This window comes from Nomascus leucogenys, chromosome 3, assembly GCF_006542625.1.
Source record: "Nomascus leucogenys isolate Asia chromosome 3, Asia_NLE_v1, whole genome shotgun sequence".
Taxonomy (NCBI): Eukaryota; Metazoa; Chordata; class Mammalia; order Primates; family Hylobatidae; genus Nomascus; species Nomascus leucogenys.
In genome coordinates this window covers 94,462,966-94,479,155 of record NC_044383.1, presented here as the reverse complement: position 1 = coordinate 94,479,155, position 16,190 = coordinate 94,462,966, and the positions used below count along the sequence as shown (strand labels likewise).

General features: G+C 44.5%; 1 protein-coding gene across 1 annotated transcript in view; it reads left to right on the top strand.

The window, feature by feature from the left end:
• The first annotated feature begins 7,423 nt into the window (after positions 1-7,423).
• Positions 7,424-16,190, top strand: part of OSTM1 (osteoclastogenesis associated transmembrane protein 1) — a 31,732-nt gene continuing 22,965 nt past the window's right edge. Inside the window, exon 1 of the mRNA XM_003278923.4 lies at positions 7,424-7,930. Coding sequence (XP_003278971.2) covers positions 7,529-7,930 — 402 coding nt within the window. The 5' untranslated portion in view covers positions 7,424-7,528. The remainder of the gene's footprint in view (positions 7,931-16,190) is intronic.

The following is a 16,190-nucleotide window of genomic DNA, read 5'->3' as shown; positions in this document are numbered from 1 at the left end:
CATCTTCGACTACCTTCTTGGCCTGAATTCTTGCTTCCCCACTATTCCATGTTTTTTTTTTTTGTTTTTGTTTTTTTTTTTGTGTGTGTGTGTGTGTGTTACTGCTTTGTTCCTTATTACTTTTCTTTTTATTATTATTATTATTAATACTTTAAGTTTTAGGGTACATGTGCACAATGTGCATGTTTGTTATATATGTATCCATGTGCCATATTGGTGTGCTGCACCCATTAACTCGTCATTTAGCATTAGGTATATCTCCTAATGCTGTCCCTCCTCCCTCCCCCCACCCCACAACAGTCCCCAGAGTGTGATGTTCCCCTTCCTGTGTCCATGTGTTCTCATTGTTCAATTCCCACCTATGAGTGAGAACATGCGGTGTTTGGTTTTTTGTCCTTGCGATAGTTTACTGAGAATGATGGTTTCCAGTTTCATCCATGTCCCTACAAAGGACATGAACTCATCATTTTTTATGGCTGCATAGTATTCCATGGTGTTTTAATGGGAAAAATTGTCAAAGTATAATTTTCAAAAAGTTAAAAATATGACTCATACAAATATAGAATGAAAATGTGTCGAATGCTTATTAACTCATTAATATTAACTCAATGTCTCTCAGACTGGGTACAGGCACTGAAAAAGTAATGTTAGAATTAGGTTGCTGGACAGCATGGAGGATCATGGTGGATGGGAGGCAGGACTAGATCGCAGCTACCACACAGACAGACAGAGCAGTAGGTGGAGACTTGCACTGTAACCTTTTGTTCCAGAACTACTGCAGGAATAAACCAGGAAAGCTGAGAAAACCCACAGACTCTCTGAAGAAAGCGGATGACTCCTGCAGGACACTGGAGACACCCCAAGTACTGTGAGTGCCCAAGCTGCGGAAGTGGGAAAAGAGAATTCTCCACCCCTGAACACATACCCTCACTGGGGAACCTGAAGGTCTGGATCACAGGCGAATATTCTGACCTTACCTGGAGCTGAGTCAGTTAAGAGAGCCGAGCAAAATACAGGGGTAAAGGAATCAGCAGGAAAAGCCCTGTGGGCTCTCCTGGTCCCCTGGGTAGCCATTTCTGCCTTGTCTCACGGGGGTCCTTGAGGAGGGCTGCCAGGGAAAAGACCACAGGGAGAAGGAAACCTGTAGCTGAACTTTGTAACAATTCCAAATGCATGTGAAGTCTCCTGGCCAGAACTCGGCGGAGGTCATGAATCTGGTGTGCAGACTTCACAGGCTGAAAGGAACAAAAACCCAGCTGGCTTTCACAGTGGGAGGCTGGTAGCCTGGGGCAAGCTCTCAGCCCTGCTCTCCCACTGCCTGGAAATTCACTTGGTGTTGTTGGGGGTTGCACAGTGGGAATGAGACCAGCCTTTTGGGTTGCTTGGGAGGTGGGTAAGGCCTGTGACTGCCAGCTTTCTTCCACTTCCTTGACAAACTGCATGACACAGCAGAGGCAGCCATAATCCTACTGGGAACATAACTCCATTGACCTGGGAACCACATCCCCATTCCCCACAGAAGCCACAGCAAGACCCACCCAAGGAGAGTCTGAGCTCAGACAGGCCTAACCCTGCCCCAACCTGATGGTCTCCTTCCCTACCCACCCTGGTAGCTGAAGACAAAGGGCATATACTCTCCTGAGTTCTAGGGCTCTGCCCACCACCTGATCCTCCCTATACTACCACAGCTGATGCTCTCTTCAAAGTGCCACCTCCTGGCAGGAGGCCAATCAGCACAAAAATAGTGCATTAAACAACCAAAACTAAGGACCCTCACAGAGTCCATTTCACCCCCCGCCACCTCCTCCAGAGCAGGTGCTGATATCCATGGCTGAGACACCTGCAGACTGTTCACATCACAGAACCCAGTGCAGACAATCCCCAGTACCAGCCTGGAGCTTGGTAGACCTGCTAGGTGGCTAGATCCAGAAGAGAAATAACAATCACAACAGCTCAGCTCTCAGGAAGCCACATCCCTAGGAAAAGGGGGAGAGTGCTTCATCAAGGGAACATCCCATGGGACAAAAGAATTTGAACAGCAGCCTTGAGCCCTAGACCTTCCCTCTGACACAGCCTACCCAACTGAGAAGGAACCAGAAAAACAATTCTGGTAATATGATAAAACAAGGTTCTTTAACACCCACAAAAAAAATCACACTAGCTCACCAGCAATGGATCCAAACCAAGAAGAAATCCCTGATTTACCTGAAAAAGAAATCAGAAGGTCAGTTATTAAGCTAAAATCAAGGAGGCACCAGAGAAAAGCAAAGTCCAATTTAAGGAAATAAAAAATGATACAAGAAACGAGGGGAGAAATCCTCAGTGAAATAGATAGCATAAATACAAAACAATCAAAACTTCAGGAAACAATGGATGCAAAAATTATAGAAATGCAAAATGTTCTGGAAAATCTCAGCAATAGAATTGACAAGCAGAAGAAAGAACTTCAGAGCTCAAAGACAAAGTTTTTTAATTAATCCATATGAAAAAGACAAAGAAAGAATAAGAAAATATGCCCCAGTATGCTGATTGTTTTTTACTTTATTTCCAAATTTGAGGTAATTTTTCTAAACAATTTCTCATGAAAACAATTTTTTTGAAAGTCTCACAGAGTCGTGATTAACATTTTGAATTTACAAGAGGAATGTGAGGTGGCATCGTAGGTCAATTTCTCATCCTCTTTTCTGGTTTTCCAGATGTTTCCCTTTGATTGCTAGTTTTTGCGGTTACAATATCATAGACAAGAGATGCAGAGGACCTGAATTTAGGCAATAGCATTACTTTTTTTTTTTTTTTTTATCAGGTTTACATTTAAGACAAGACCTTTCCTTATTCTTACACTATGGGGCTATTGTATCATGATGAATATAATCTTCTCTCATAATCATTAATCTCATCAGCAATGTACATAACTACCATCTAATTCTCAGACCCTATTCGAATTTTGCTAGTTGTCCCAGTAATATCCTGTCAGGTGCAGTTCCTCAATCTTTCCTTGACTTTTGTAGCTGTAACACTTTTGAAGATTATAGTTGAGATATTTTATATAATGAACTTTATATAATATTTTATATAATGAACTTCCCTCATGATTAGAATCAGATTATGCATCTTTGGCAGGAATATAACACAACTGACACTGTATTCCTCTAATTGCAGCCTATCAGGTGCACACAATTTCTATATGTTCCATTATGATGATGTTAATGTTGATCATTTGATTAACATAGGACTGGACAAGGTTTTCCACTGTAAATTTACTCCTTTTTCCCCATTTGTAATTAATAAGTATTTGGTGGGGAGAATCTATGAAAATATGTAAATGTATTAGTCCTTATCAATCTATTATTTAAATTGATCACTATGAGCTTGTGGTTTTATGTAAAGGGTTATAGTTTGTTAACCATCATTATTTCGATGCTGAGAGTGACAGATTTGACCAGCAGGAGTCCATTCGAGCTGTTTCTGTATGCCCTTGACATGTTTCCAACATTATTCTTTGAGCACTTCCTTACTTTCTGGCACAAGATGATCCAGTCTCAATTTGTGCTTTTTCTCAATCGGTCATTTCTACAAGGATCCTTGGTTCCTTTTAGTGGAGAATGATACTTAGAATCCAAGATCTGGGCATTATGCATGCTCATTATCACTGGAGTACCTTTGCTACTAAGTGTTCTAAGTGGACAAAGCCAGAGGAAGTACACCCACACAAATACATATATATGTATACATATACCATATATTCATATATGTACATACACATATAAAATATATACACATAAATTTACATCTGTATTTATTTCTATACTATATATAGTTGGCCCTCTGTATGCATGGGTTCTGCATCCTTGGATTCGACCAACTGCAGGTCTAAAATATTTGAGGGCTGGGTACGATGGCTCGTACTGCTAATCCCAGGACTTTGGGAGGCTGAAGTGGGAGGATCACTGGAGCCCAGGAGTCTGAGACCAGTCTGGGCAACACAGGAAGATACCATCTCTACAAAAAAAGAGAAAAATAAAACCACAATAAAAAGTAACATGCCACTGAAAGTACATTAAAAATGGTAACTTTTATGTTATGTATATTATACCATAATTTTTTAAAAGTAGTATCTCCTAGTAGAAAAAAAGTAACAATAAAAATAATATAAATTAAAAACCCAACATATAACCACTATTTACATAGCGTGCATATTGTATTAGGTACTATAAGTAATCTAGATATGATTTAAAAGTATAAAGAAGATGCTTTAACAGAATGTAAGAAAAAAGAAAAAGAGTATATGGAAGGAAATGTGTAGGTTATATGCAAATACTATAGCGTTTTATGTAAGGGACTTGAGGATCTGAAGATTTTGGCATCTGTGGGGGGTCCTAAAACCATTCCTCTGCTGGTATCAAAGATGACTATGTATTTTAAGCTATGAATTTGCACTGGTATTTCTAATTTTAATCCAACATTAGAGTTCATTTCTCTCTTTTCATATTTGTAACTTTCTTCTCTGACAATCTGAAACTGGACTCCAATTATTCTTAATACATTTACTGATTCCATCAATCCTTCTGAATGTAAGCAACCTCCCAGTCACTGCTGCCCAGTCCTCTGCATGGAGACCCTTCTTACCCACTCAGAACCCAATACTCTGCATCAGGCTGATGCTGCCATCCTCCCTCACACCACTGTCCTCTTCAGCTTACCTGTGCTCTGACACCTCTCTCTGGGCCTCTGACACCCCATCCCTACCAAGCATAGATACCTATCTGGCTCTACTTGACCTTTAAGATTGAATTGTTCCAGGAATGGAAAGGAAAGGAAGAGGGAAAGTGTCTATAATTTCCTTAACTTTTTTTTTTTTTTGAGATGGAGTCTCGCTCTGTCACCCAGTCTGGAGCACAGTGGCATGATCTTGGCTTACTGCAACCTCCACCTCCCAGATTCAAGAGATCCTCCTGCCTCAGTCTCCTGAGTAGCTGGGATTATAGGCATGCGCCACCATGCCCGGCTAATTTTTGTATTTTTAGTAGAGACGGGGTTTCACCGTGTTGGCCAGGCTGGTCTCGAACTCCTGACCTCAGGTGATCTGCCCGCCTCGGCCTCCCAAAGTGCTGGGATTACAGGCATGAGTCACCGTGCCTGGCCCCTTAACATGCTTTTTGAAGCCATCCTTTTACCATTACAAACAATATTGCAATGAATAACTGTCTATGACAAGGTTGGGAACTTGCTGCATCAAAGAGCACGTGCATGGCCGGGCGTGGTGGCTCACGCTTGTAATCCCAGCACTTTGGGAGGCCGAGGCAGGCGGATCACGAGGTCAGGAGATCGAGACCACGGTGAAACCCCGTCTCTACTAAAAATACAAAAAATTAGCCAGGCGTGGTGGCGGGCGCCTGTAGTCCCAGCTACTCAGAGAGGCTGAGGCAGGAGAATGGCGTGAACCCGGGAGGCGGAGCTTGCAGTGAGCCGAGATTGCGCCACTGCACTCCAGCCTGGGCGACAGAGCGAGACTCCGTCTCAAAAAAAAAAAAAAGAGCACGTGCATTTGCAATGTTGTTGGTTCTGCACATTGATTTCCATAGAAGTTAACAATTTACACATCCACCTGCAACACAGGATGGTGCTTGAAAGAATTTAAAAGAAAAGATAATTCTAATACGTAGAAAGACCTAAGAGTTACATGATGACTTTTGCAAAACTTAAGACAACTTATTTTCTCTTTTGGAAATACATTTATTGTTACACAAATCAAATTTCCTACTATTCAGTTTCTTAGTAACAAAAATGAAACAAAATTTAGCTATCCCAAGCAACTTTAGGAACATAAAACAATAACCAAACAGACGGGGTAAAAAGTAACTATAAGAACCCCCAGGCTGTGCACAGCAGCCTGTGCCTGTAGTCCAGTTGTTTGGCAGGCCGAGGCAGGAGGATCCCTTGAGCCTAGGAGTTCGAGGCCATCCTGGGCAGTCTAGCGAGACTATGTCTCAAAACCAAGCCAAACAAAATACACAACAACAACAACAACAAAGTTTTTGAAGAACCCTCAGAAACATAAATTAGAACACTAAGCTAAGTAGACTTTAGTGCAGCAGCTCTGCAATTCACGAGGCAAAAATTACAACCCTGAAAAGCAGGATGACGCAAAGCCCGGAAATAATTTTCTACCAATCTGGTTGGTTGGTCAGATACTTGTCAGAAAACTGTTTTCCAGGTTATGAGCTTAAATTCTTTTTACAGACTGGCAACGGTATCACGATGCTTTTTAGAGTGTCCCCTGCTATTGCCTCGGGCATGTCAGAAACTGGATAGGAGTTTGAAGTTGAGCAGTTTGTCCAGGATTTCCTGGGCTTTAGCAATGAACGCGCCGCGTCCCTGGTACCCCTTCAGTTCCAAGCAAACCTGCTTGTTGGCCACTGTAGGACCAGACTTGCGTCAAGTACAGTCGCCACTACACAGATGTGGCTACTTACATTTAAGTTAAATATTTATTTTTGAAATGGGGTCTCACTTTGTCGTGCAGGCCGGAGTACAGTGGCGCAATCTCGGCTCACTGCAGCCTCGACCTCCTGGCTCAAGCCATCCTCCCCGCTCAACCTAGGACTACGGGCTTGCGCCACCACGCCCAGCGGCTGATTTTTGTATTTTTAGTAGAGGCGGGGTTTCGCCATGTTGGCCAGGCTGGTCTCCAACTCCTGGCTTCAAGCGATCTGCTTGCCTCGGCCTCCCAAAGTGCTAGGATTACAGGCGTAAGCCACCGCGCCCGGCCCTAAATTAAATTTAAAATTCAGTTCCTCAGCCGGCTCAACACCACACGTGTGGCCAGTGGCTGCCTTAATAACGCAGATGTAGAATATTTCCCTCATCTCAGAGAGTTCTGACAACGCTGAGGCAGACAGTTGAGTTTTGTTTTTAAAAAACAAAAACAAAAAGCTTGGAAACCGCTGGTCTCCACCACCTATAATAACCAACGGGCATTATTACTGTCTCCAAATGGGACGAGGAAAAAACTACGCTAAGGAACACCATGCAGAAAATCTGCCGAGGCACCGGCCAGCTGGCTCTCTGCGAACGCAGCCAACGGCCATTTCCACAGCGGAGGCCGTCGTCGGTCCAGAGAGGTAAGAAACTTGTAGGACGCCCGGAACTCCCAGAGGGGTGGGCGTTCTAGGGTCAGGACCCCCGAGATGCAATTGTCCAAAGCGGTGGGTACGCATAGTCACCGGCTGGAGAGCCTCGGCTCGGGATCCCCCAGTGCACCACTCTGCCCCGCCCCGCGCCTAACGCCGGCTGGAGAGCGCGCGGCCGCAGGGTGGGCGCGCTCCCGCACGCGCGAAGGCCCGCGGCCCGGAGGCAGCCGGCAGCCAATGGGGCGGGGCGCCGCGCGCCGGGCGCGGGGCCGTGACGCGCCCTCCTCGTGACCCGGCTCTCGGCCTGCGCCCGCGGAAACCGGAAGCGGCGGCTGTCCGCGGTGCCGGCGGGGGTCGGAGAGGCGGCGGTGGGCGCCCTGGGGTGTGTGAGCCCCGTGATGGAGCCGGGCCCGACAGCCTCCCAGCGGAGGTGTTCGTTGCCGCCGTGGCTGCCGCTGGGGCTGCTGCTGTGGTCGGGGCTGGCCCTGGGCGCCCTCCCCTTCGGCAGCAGTCCGCACAGGGTCTTCCACGACCTCCTGTCGGAGCAGCAGTTGCTGGAGGTGGAAGACTTGTCCCTGTCCCTCCTGCAGGGTGGAGGGCTGGGGCCTCTGTCGCTGCCCCCGGACCTGCCGGATCTGGATCCCGAGTGCCGGGAGCTCCTGCTGGACTTCGCCAACAGCAGCGCAGAGCTGACAGGGTGTCTGGTGCGCAGCGCCCGGCCCGTGCGCGTCTGTCAGACCTGCTACCCCCTCTTCCAACAGGTCGTCAGCAAGATGGACAACATCAGCCGAGCCGCGGGGGTGGGTACAGGACCACGTCCCGGACTGTGGCGCGGGAGAGTTGGGAAAGGAGGAGGATGTAATGATGGTCAACGCTGGGGGCCTCATAGTTTCCCCAACAGTAAGAAAAAGGGGTTGGACTGGGTCTGTGGAGTTGGGGCATCAGAAAAAGGGGGTGCCGTTATGGGGCTTGGGATTTGGGTTTTTGCTTCCAAGAATGCTGTTGGACATCTTTGGTTCATATAGGTGTGATTGGTTTTCTTGGGGGTCCTGATTCCCCAACCCTCTTCCTCCTCCTCCACCCACTCCACCACAGCTTCTTCTCATCTTCACCTGGAGTTCCCAGGAAGGATCCTTTTCTGAAACAAGTGGGGTGGAGACACTGGTAGTGGTTAGGAATTTGAGCTTTGTAGCCAGAAATGTTCATGTCCACCAACTTCTATGTAACCTTGGATTATCTTCTCAGAACCTTAGTTTCCTCCTCTATAAAGTGGAAAGAACAGCTGCCTAATGCGGCTGTTGGAAGAATTAAAAGAGATATTGCCTGTGACTTCATCTTAGTGATGTGAACAGTCTGGAGCTAGCGGCCAGGACTCCAGTTCCACTCTGCTTATTAGCGGTATACTCTGGGCAAGTTACTTACATTCTCTGTGCCTGTTTACTAATCTGTAAAATGGGGATAAAAGGAGGTTTTAGAAAACAACATAGTAATACCTCTAAGTAAATGGGAGTTAAAATTTTAAGAAATTGTAAGACTGCTCTTCATTCTTGGTACCTTGAGTGTTTTCTAGTTGTGTAGTAGCTGCTGTGAGGGACTTAATTTTAAAAAGAATAACAGACACAATTCCTGCCCCTAAGTACTTTATAAAGTTTAGACTAGGAAAAGATTAGTGTCAGGGTTGGTGGGAGTCACGAGGTGTGGGCCGGATATGCTTGGTAAAGGAAAAACATGAGGAATAACATTGGGATTGGAGAATGAGAAAGTTCCTCTTGTATTACGGGGAGAGCAAGTAATCTCATGAAAATGTGGTTGGAATTATTCCGTAAATTTAAACTTGTCTAAACTTGTTTATAGTTGCACTAAATATAAATTTGTACCTAGTTGTATCCTGCTTTAAGTCAGCCTGTTATTACTTAAAATAAATCTGTCATGGCTGTGTGCGGTGGCTCATGCCTGTAATCCCAGCACTTTGGGAGGCTGAGGCAGGGGGATTACCTGAGGTCAGGAGTTCGAGACTAGTGTGGCCAACATGGTAAAACCCTCATCTCTACTAAAAATACAAAAATTATCAGGGCGTGGTTGCATGTGCCTGTAGTCCCAGCTGCTCTGGAAGCCGAGGCAGAAGAATCGCAATACATGTCTGTAGTTCCAGCTGCTTGGGAAGCTGAGGCAGAAGAATCGCTTGAGCCTGGAAGGCCAAGGTTGCAGTGAGCCAAGATTGCACCACTGCACTCCAGCCTGGGCAACAGAGTGAGACTCCATCTCAAAATAAATAAATAAATAAAAATAAAATAAAAATCTGTCATTTTACATAAATGGGGAATTTATTTGATTTAAATAAATTCTGTGGTCAATCTCTCTGTAAAGAGCATGTTTTTTTTTTCTTTTTTCTTTTTTTTTTTTGAGACAAGGTCTTGCTCTGTTGCCCAGGCTGGAGTTCAGTGGTGTCATCTCGGCTCACTGCAATCTCCGCCTCCTGGGTTCAAGTGATTCTCCTGCCTCAGCTTCCTGAGTAGCTGGAACTACAGATGTGCACCGCCACACCTGGCTAATTATTGTATTTTTAGTAGAGACAGGTTTCACCATGTTGGCCAGGCTGGTCTCGAACTCCTGGCCTCAAGTAATCCACCCACCTCAGCCTCCCAAAGATTTGGGATTACAGGTGTGAGCCACCACACCTGGCCAAGGACATATTTTCAAGGTAAATAAATTCAGGCTTACATGCAGTATTTTCCAGGCACACTTCCATTGCGTATAGCAAGGAACATATATCTTACTATCACTTTAAAATAAAATACCCAAGACATGTCCCTGTCAACTACAGCAGGATACGATATAGCATCATATTCAGTGTTGAGCGGTTAAGATGAGTTGTTTTAGGGTTCCATTTACTCTAAAAAACAAGTGCTATTGTGGGCAGAATGGCCAGGGATCATGATGCAAAGTTTGGGTCTTTGAAGGCAGCAAATGCTTTTCTCATGTGTGTAGGTACTGTGGAATTAAAAAGAGGCTAAAAGTAGCACCTCAAACTCTAGGGTGCAGTATTATGGGCATCACCCAATCTGCATATGAATTTCCATATGAATTCCCCACTACCCAGAGGAGGCTTCCCAGCGGGGGAGTTGTAGAAACCCCCTTCCTCTCCCTCAGATTCTACCAGCAACCTGGGTACCCAGCTCAACTCACCCTGATGTGAAAGGAAGTGGATAAACAGGTGAAAAGAGGCAGGGAAACTTTTTTTGTATTTTCTCTCTAACTCATCCTAGGCCTCGGTCTCGGATCCCCTTATTTCCCCAGTAGATCTGGATATGATTCATTAGCTCAAAAGTGTGACTTTTACAGTTCTGAGGTACTTTATAGATTTAAAACGCTACATGGACTGGTTTGGGAGTTGAACCATCATGTATAATAACTTATGAGGCCAGGCATGGTGGCTCATGCCTGTAATCCCAGCACTTTGGGAGGCCGAGGCAGGCAGATCACCTGAGGCCAGGAGTTTGAGACCAGCCTCGCCAACATGGTAAAACTCTGCCTCTACTAAAAATACAAAAAAAAAAAAAAAAAAAAAAATTAGCCGGGGGTGGTGGTGCGCAGCTACTCAGGAGGCTGAGGCAGGAGAATTGTTTGAACTCGGGAGGTGGAGGTTGCAGTGAGCCAAGATAGTGCCACCACTCTCCAGCCTGGGGGACAGAGTGAGACTCCGTCGCAAAAAAAAAAACAAAAACAAAAACCTGTGGAAAAATGTGTCATGAGTGAACTTGAAGGAATTAGTTGTCTCTTGGGGAGGTTTATTTATCCAGTGTAATGTATTTTCTTTTTCTTTTTTTTTTTTTTTTTTGAGACGTAATCTTGCTCTGTTGACCAGGCTGGAGTGCAGTGGCGCAATCTCAGCTCACTGCAAGCTCCACCTCCCAGGTTCATGCCATTCTCCTGCCTCAGCCTCCCGAGTAGCTGTGACTACAGGCGCCTGCCACCACGCCTGGCTGATTTTTTATATTTTTAGTAAAGACGGGGTTTCACCGTGTTAGCCAGGATGGTCTCAATCTCCTGACCTCATGATCTGCCCACCTCGGCCTCCCCAAGTGCTGGGATTACAGGCGTGAGCCACCATACCCAGCCCTTCTTTTTTTTTTTTTTTGAGACAGAGTTTCCTCTTATTACCCAGGCTAGAGTGCAATGGCGGGATCTCAGCTCACTGCAACCTTCGCCTCCCGGGTTCAAGCGATTCTCCTGCCTCAGCCTCCCAAGTAGCTGGGATTGCAGGTGCCCGCCACCACGCCTGGCTAATTTTTGTATTTTTAGTACAGACAGGGTTTCACTATGTTGGCCAGGCTGGTCTCGAACTCCTGACCTCAGGCAATCCACCCGGCTCGGCCTCCCAGAGTGTTGGGATTACAGGCGTGAGCCACCACGGCCAGCCTATCCAGTGTAATGTATTTTGTTTGACTCAGACTCAGTCTTTTATTTAAAGTAGTTTTTAGGAAGCACCTACTATTCTTGAATATTGGGCTGGTAAAAGGATAAGAAGGAAAAGAAGGGTAAGATTCAGGCCTCAAACTATCAGTATAGTTAGGGGAAATAAAGTACCTTATATGGGGAAGTAGGAAAATATCAGTGAGTGTTATAAATTGCACCATAGCAATTTAGAGCAAAAGAGTGAAAGGAATGCCAAGTTAAAGGAGGGAACAGAGCCAGATGCAGTGGCTTATGCCTGTAATCCCAGCATTTTGGGAAGCCGAGGCAGGTGGATTGCTTGAGGCCAGGAGTTTGAGACCAGCCTAGCCAACGTGGCAAAACCCCGTCTCTACTAAAAATACAAAAAATTAGCCAGGAGTAGTGGTGTGTGCCTGTAATCCCAGCTACACAGGAGGCTGAAGTGGGAGAATCACTTGAGTCTGGGAGGCTGAGGTTTCAGTGAGCCAAGTTTGCACCACTGCACTCCAGCCTGGGTGACAGAGCGAGACTCCATCTCAAAAAAAACAAAAAAAAATGAGGGAACAGAGCAAGGCTGGTTCATCAGGGGAAACCTACAAGCTGAATCTCAAGGCATCCTTTCTACCCTTCTTTAGTGTGAATGGACACGGATTGATTGAGAGAGGAGAGGAGTATAACAAGGAGAAAAAAAGAATCAAAGCCAGAAACTAGTAAGCTATTTATGTGGTACAGCAATATAATTAGTTTAACTATAATAGAATTCCCTGATAAGAATCCTAGGTTCTTGTCACTTCCTTTTAGAATTTCTGGGACAGGAATCGCATGTAGTTTTACTATCTCAAGGTAAAAAATACAGTGATTTCTGAAACCCGAATGATAGAACTGAGGGATTCCCTCTTCCTTAGAGTCATACTTTCTCCTTTTAGTTTAAACTGATAGGGACATAGTTTCATTGTGATTCAGCATTATCAGAATGGTCCTGAGGATGCTTTTGCCCCCTCAGATTCTGAATTGGTAGGCTCTGTCCTATTCTACTTGGTTTGTTTAAAATTTAGATAGTGTTTAAAATTTAGATCTATAGATCCATCCATCTACCTATCTATCTATCTATATCTATGTATCTATATATCTTTGTGAAGTGCTAGTCATTTGGGTTATGTATTTGGTGAGTATTCAATCTACTTTTACCATAGATTATTAAATAACAAATTCTGAGGACTATAGGGAGAAAATCAGAACATAGTGTAATAATCTATGTCTTTCATTAGAGATCAGAAAATGTAATATTTCTTTTGCATTCATTCAAAAAAATTTTTGAGTACCTGTTATGTACAGGTTGTGGTAGCTACTAGGGATATAGCGTGAATGAGCAGAGCTTGTAGTCTGAAGACAGACATTAAGCATCTCATTATACAAGTAATTATTTAATTAATGTGTGATAAGTGTTGCTGATTAAAAAACCCAGATGCTACCAATGCATATGACAAGAGTACTGATCTTGAGTATGACTGGGGGTAGGTAGAATGGTCAGTGATTAAAGCAGACACCTACAATTTGAGAGAACACAGGGCAGGGGAGGGAAGGTATACATGTAAAGAAATAGCAGGCATGAAGACTGAGATGGGAAGGAGTTTGTGGTGTATTTGAGGTCTAGAACACAGCACAGTGAGCAAGAAGGAAACCCATGGTCTGAGCTTAAAGAAGTAGACAGGTGCCAGGTCATGTGGGCCTTGTAGGGTATGTTAAGGATTTTAGACTTTGATTTTAAAGCAGTATGATGTTATTGAAGGGTTTCATTCTGTGGAATGACATAATCAGATTTGTACTTTAAAAGGCTATGCTGGCTATGTGACAGAAAATGGAGAGGGTGGGGGCTGGGGAGGGTAGGGGAAGAAGATATGTGGGGAGATGGATTAGGAGACTGTTGCAGTGGTGTGAGACACAGTGGTGTCTAGGCTGTGTGGGGGCCATCATGATGTGGAGAAATGGGTAGATTTCAGAGATACTTAGGAGGCAGAAATAACAGGCTTGGAGGTTAGTTGAATGTGGGGAGTAAGGAAAAGGTAGTGATGATTTCCAGGGCTTTAATAAGAGCAGCTTAGTGAATAGGGTTGTCATTTACTGAGCTGGAGGGAGGAGTCTGTTTAGTGGATGAAGATCATTAACTCAGTTTTGAACTTGTTGATTTTGAGGTGTTTATGAGCTTTCTAAGTGGATATATTGATTGCCTATGTCGTTGAATATACACATCTAGAGGACTGGACTGTAGATAACACCTTTGGGAGTGTTGGCGTAAAGATGGCATTTGAAATTATGACATGGGTGAACATACCTGAAGAATGAGTAGGAACACTAAGAGTTTAAGATTAAGTAGAGGGTAAACTCTCAAAGGTGACTGAGAAGGAAGAATTGGAGAGATAAAGAAGAATGAGGAGAGCATGATGTCCTGTAAATCAAGGAAAAGGGAAGGGGTGGTTATTTGTGTCAAATCCTGCTGAGAGAATTGGAGGTACATCTGTCAACACTGGCAGTATTGGTGACACTAACAAGAGTGAATTTAATGGAGTTCTTGGGTATGAAAGTGAGATCAGAGTGGGTTGAATAGGGATTGGAAGATGAGGACGTGGGAAGAGTGAACCTAGACAACTGCTGAAGAGTTTGGCCTTGATGGGGAGATAAGAAAGAGAGGTCGCTAAAGAGCAGTGTGGGACTCAGAGGCTTTCTTTCATTTCTCTCTCTCTCTCTTTTTTTTTTTTTTTAGACAGAGGCTCGCTCTGTCAGCCAAGCTGGAGTGCATGGCACAATCTTGGCTCACTGCAACCTCCACCATCCCAGGTTCAAGTGATTCTCCAGCCTCAGCCTCCCGAGTAGCTGGGACTATGGGTGTGCACCACCACACCCAGCTAATTTTTATATTTTTAGTAGAGATGGGGTTTCACCAGGTTGGCCAGACTGGTCTCAAATTCCTGACCTCAGGTGATCTGCCTGCCTCAGCCTCCCAAAGTACTGGGATTACAGGCGTGAGCCACGGTGCCAGGCCGACTTTCTATCATTTCTTTCCATTCCCCTGTCCCTCCATTCCTCTGTCCTGCCTTCCCTTCTTCCTTGCCCAAGATGGGAGAGAGCTGGACATGTTTAAATGTTGATAGTAAGGGTCCTTTGGAGAAGGTGAAGATTCTGTAGGAGGGAGTGGGAAGCAGACAAGGTCAGTTTCCAGAAAACGCAGGGTAGATGAGATCTAGGGCATCCTCAGAGAGATGGGCCTTGAAAGGGGCAGGTGCCTTCCCCACCATAATAGGAGGGTAGAAGGAGAGGTTGCATGTGGAGGTAGGCAGGTTAGAGTTTCAGCTCGAAGGCTTCTATTATCCAGGAGGCTAGATCTTCTTTTGAGAGTAGAGAGTGGGAGAGAGATCACAGTTTCTGGGAGAGTGGAGAGGATTTGAAATAGCGGTTGTAAAAAGGAGAGAATGAGCAGACAGAAAAGTGAGGGGTATGGTTTGGGATTATGGATTTACTGTGGAATTAATCTGTGTTGTTAATTTTTTGCCAGCAGCTCCTGACTTCCTGGGTGCAGGCATGATCAAAGGAAATGGCTGGCTTCATGATGATTAGGGTTCTGCTAAGTGGTTAGGATAGATTTGAGTATTAAGAGTTCTAAGTATAAGCAAGGACCATTGATTTTTTGGTCACTTGGCGAGGTGTTGGGAATACAAAGATGTGACAGTTTCCATTTTAAAGGGACATCTGTCCAGAAGAGAAACCTAAACATATATAGGTGGATATCATGCTTTAAGAAACCATGCATCAGGGTAATGACGCATGGGTCCCACATTGCTCTTTAGTGACCTCTCTTTCTTATCTCACCATCAAGGCCAAACTCTTCAGCAGTTGTCTAGGTTCACTCTTCCCACGTCCTCATCTTCCAATCCCTATTCAACCCACTCTGATCTCACTTTCACACCCAAGGACTCCATCAAATTCATTCTTGTTAGTGTCACCAATACTGCCAGTGTTGACAGATGTACCTCCAATTCTCTCAGCAGGATTTGACACAAATAACCACCCCTTCCCTTTTCCTTGATTTACAGGACATCATGCTGTCCTTATTTTTCTTTATCTCTCCAATTCTTCTTTCTCAGTCACCTCTGATAGTTTACCCTCTACCCAGCTAACACTACCTATTTCATAGAGTTGTTATGAGGATTAAATAAGGAAATGCAGTTGGAACATTTAGAACTGGTAAGTACTAAATAAGTACCTCATCATCAGTTGGATTATTAATAATTTCCTTTCTGTCCTCACTGTTGCCATCATCCTTTCATTATACCTGAGCTATGGAAGTAATGTAATGAGCCTCCCTGCCTCCTCACCCTACATATCACGGCCTAAAGATATATTCCTGAAACTGCTTTTCATGACACCCTCCTCATAAATCTTAAAAGAATTTCTCACTGGCTAACTCTCATGACCCTCAAGGCCTCTCATAATCTTGTTCTAACTTAGCCCTTTAATAGCCTACTTTCATAGACTACTGAATACTCTCCGAATACCACATAATCATTATCACTTTCACCCCATGATCATTTAATTCTTCTATTTTTGAATCCTTCTATTTTTTGAATCCTC